Below are 3,535 nucleotides of genomic sequence, written 5' to 3' on the forward strand. Positions count from 1 at the left end.
AAATTCACAAACATACACATGCACGCACTGGCGTACACTCAAAGATACACATTGACAGATTACAATCACTCACACTTACTACTCTGGCACTCATTCGCAAACAACCCCACACATGAATAATGAAGCAATGCTGCCCTCCCATTAACCGATTCGTCTGATTAAATAAATAGCTTTCAACTGGAAGTGCAAAACAAAATAGTTAACGGGCAATGGAACTGGGAGACCGTGACAGTACACTCCCAAATCATTAATTCACAATGCGGCATCATGTTGAACAAACACTGTTGATCCCACACAAACATCACACAGTGTAAAAGGGCCAAGCAACTAATAAAACAGTGAATGTGTCTGGAGAGGGTAAGGGATAGGCTCCCCACTTTACAGGGACATGGCATGGGTTCCATTGTCATGTTGCGAAGACTTAAAAAAAAAAGCGTACTATAAATGGTTAGGTTACTGTTAGAGAATACATCGGTTACCCACATGTATTCCACAAGGACCCCCACGTTAAAAAAAAAGACGATCCAAAAATAACTAGTTTCGCATAACACTAACCTATCACTATCTAAAAGAGATGGATTTTGCCAATTGTAATGGGCGTTCAGGGTTCCTATTGGTTTGGTTCTGCCATCTCATGCAGCCGATATACTCTCACAGGAGGATTATGTTTCGACACTGCAAACTTGCTCTGTTTGTTCAAAGAGTGTTTGTTTATCAATTGGAGTAAAAAATAATAAAAGCAATACACTCTCTTAGATTGAACTGTAGTAATACCAAACCTTTGTTCTTAAGCTACAAAATCAACCCCAAGCATTACTTGCGTTTGACGTAATTCAGAACTGTATTCTTGGATACCGGGGAGGGGGGAATCGAATGGTACAGTTATTGCTAAAATAACAATATTTTGTATTGGCGAGATAAGGGTTAACAACTAAAGGCTGAAATGAATCAGTGTAAGGGGGAGGGAATGGTCTTTCCATAAACCTTTCATTTAAATTCACTGAAATCACTATAGCTAGAAAGCTCTGAGATCCAGTCTCCTACGACAAAGCAATAGACAATGTTTCTTTCATGATGCTGGAAGCGTTTCGTTTCTGTTGGAGTTTATCTTTGAGTGAGAATACTAATAAAATTACTGTAGCCAAATAGGGATAATACCTCTATGCATGCTAGTTTATTCTGTATCTTTGTAAGTAGAACCTTGTGCATAGAAGTGACAGCTGTTCCCGAATTCTTAAAGTATCGGACTACTCGTGGCTGCCAAAGGATAACGTAAGTGTGAAATTAGAAATTTAGTCATTGGCCTAGCAGTGCTTCCGAAGGTTGTGCGTATTGCAATCAGGAGAAAATATCGAAGGCAACTAAAATGTTGCACCCTCTGACTGGCCTTAGTATCACCTACAATCGGCCAGACTATAGATTTACAAACTAAACATGTGTTCTGGTATTCTAAATGAAGTGGAATGACCATAAAAAGAAGAACTTGTTGAAAAGTAGATGTTTTTTCACCCACACATACACAATTTAGATCACTTAGGAGACTGGCTTTGACCCTACCTATCATGTCCACCCTTAGCCGAGAGGGACACAAAGTCCATACGAAAAGACCTAGATGCTTCATAAAGATCTCCCCATACGTGAATAAAACCCTGGTCTTCTGCATGAGACGGCAAGCTCCATAGTGGTACTGACGTCGATGAAGATGGTGGGGGAACAAAACGAAGAAAAAGACCAAAATTGAAATACTGAAATAAGGAAATTCGACAACTCATATAGGCTTAATTCAGAGTCTGTGACATTCGTACGAATTTACGAACACATGCGCGCACAAACACACACACACGCGCACACACACACACACACACACACGCGCGCGCACACACACACACACACACACACACATTTACACACACATAATCTCTCTCTTATACACACGGGCAAAATATACACATACACACAAACACACAATCGCACACACACACACACACACACACACACACACACACACACACACACACACACGCAGACACACACATTTTAAAAGCGAGACATTGCTGTCACTGAGTTAACAAAACTATGAAATGTTATATTTTGACAAATAGCCAGCTGTTTCGCACGTGAGAAGACATTCTGACGACATGGACATCAACGGACTCCTGGAACAGACTTGGAACAACCCTCCAGAACCCAACAATTTTGGTTGTGCAAGGAAAGCTCTAATCCCATTCTTCAAACTGATGCAAATCACTGGCTGCTATCACGAGTATCGGCATTTTCAAGAAGTACGTTTTTTTCTCCTTTTATTTAGCAGACGCTTTTCAGGAAATAAATCTGACTGCGATTCACTCTAAAGAGATTAATAGCCTGAGTCATGAAACCCGACCAAGAGACCGATCTATGTTGAAAGGGTTGGACCAACGCTCTAAATTAACCTGACTTTAGAATGCAGAAACTCACTGCCGGAAATCAATGTAAATCAGTGCTCCTCAAACTTTTTTTATAGCCACCTTTAAGTTTCATCGTTGTCATTGCCTTTCTCCCCCTTCACCAGGGCATAGGCCACGGGAAACACTTTCCCCCTTTCTCTATCCTGGGCTAGCCTCTTGATGTTATTCCATGTCTTCCCACTTTTCTGTACATCAATTTATGTGATTTCGGCTTTGTCCGCGGTCCTTCATTGTTCTTGCTAATGCAGAAGCTCCTCCGTCTCCCAAGATCGAAAAATAGAACGCTGTGTTTGTCCGTATTTCTATAACTGACTGTTTTTACTGGGTTGGATAGTTGGCCCTCAGCAAGCTGGCACTTTTCGGGTGACTAGACCTTAGCACCTTGAGTCGCCTCTAACGACACGCAGTATCACGGCAAGTGTATTCTTTGTTCCCCCATAGTAAAACTACCCTCCCCCAACCTCCCAACCTCCCAACCCCCCAACCTTTAAGTTTAAGAGGCTGAAATTTTTGTACCTCCCACCTACATGTATTTTGACACCTGCATTAATGAATTTTAATACCTGCCACTTCCCAGGTGATCTCCACCGTGCATGGAAATAATCAAATTGCCCACTGGTGGGTGATATCACCAAATCTGACAAGCACTGGAATGTAACGGCGTCTGTGGCAGTGACTAGCTTCATTTCCGTAGCACACAGATTAAGTGCTTGCGATTCCCTCGAAACGGAAGATGTTCTGGCATGCAGGGTCGAAGTACCTCGCCTCCGATATTATCTACATTAATGGTAAAATCAGGCGTTCCTCAAAACAATGAAACAGAAGAAACATACATTTTTTCGCCCGTTGAGCAATTTTTATAGATTTTTGTTGTTTCAACGTATTCTATGTCCATTAAAAGGCACATTTATTTTTTGTGGATTTTTACTAGAACGAAACTTTGACTACGATATTCATGGTCTTCTAGCTACCAAATTAACTGCAACGCGCATAACGCATACGTTTTCAGCAGGGATTCACGTTATAGATTTACAGTCTTCTTCTTCTTCTTCTTCTTCTTCTTCTTCTTCTTCTTCTTCTTCTTCTTC

At 41.2% G+C, this 3,535-nt stretch overlaps 1 protein-coding gene across 1 annotated transcript in view; it reads left to right on the forward strand.

Annotated features, from left to right (window-relative positions):
* Nucleotides 1-613: 613 nt before the first annotated feature.
* Nucleotides 614-3,535, forward strand: part of LOC101848910 — a 10,774-nt gene continuing 7,852 nt past the window's right edge. Inside the window, exons 1-2 of the mRNA XM_013086752.2 lie at nt 614-1,272; nt 2,103-2,282. Coding sequence (XP_012942206.2) covers nt 2,139-2,282 — 144 coding nt within the window. The 5' untranslated portion in view covers nt 614-1,272; nt 2,103-2,138. The remainder of the gene's footprint in view (nt 1,273-2,102; nt 2,283-3,535) is intronic.

Source organism: Aplysia californica, unplaced genomic scaffold, assembly GCF_000002075.1.
Source record: "Aplysia californica isolate F4 #8 unplaced genomic scaffold, AplCal3.0 scaffold00501, whole genome shotgun sequence".
NCBI classification, from domain to species: domain Eukaryota; kingdom Metazoa; phylum Mollusca; class Gastropoda; order Aplysiida; family Aplysiidae; genus Aplysia; species Aplysia californica.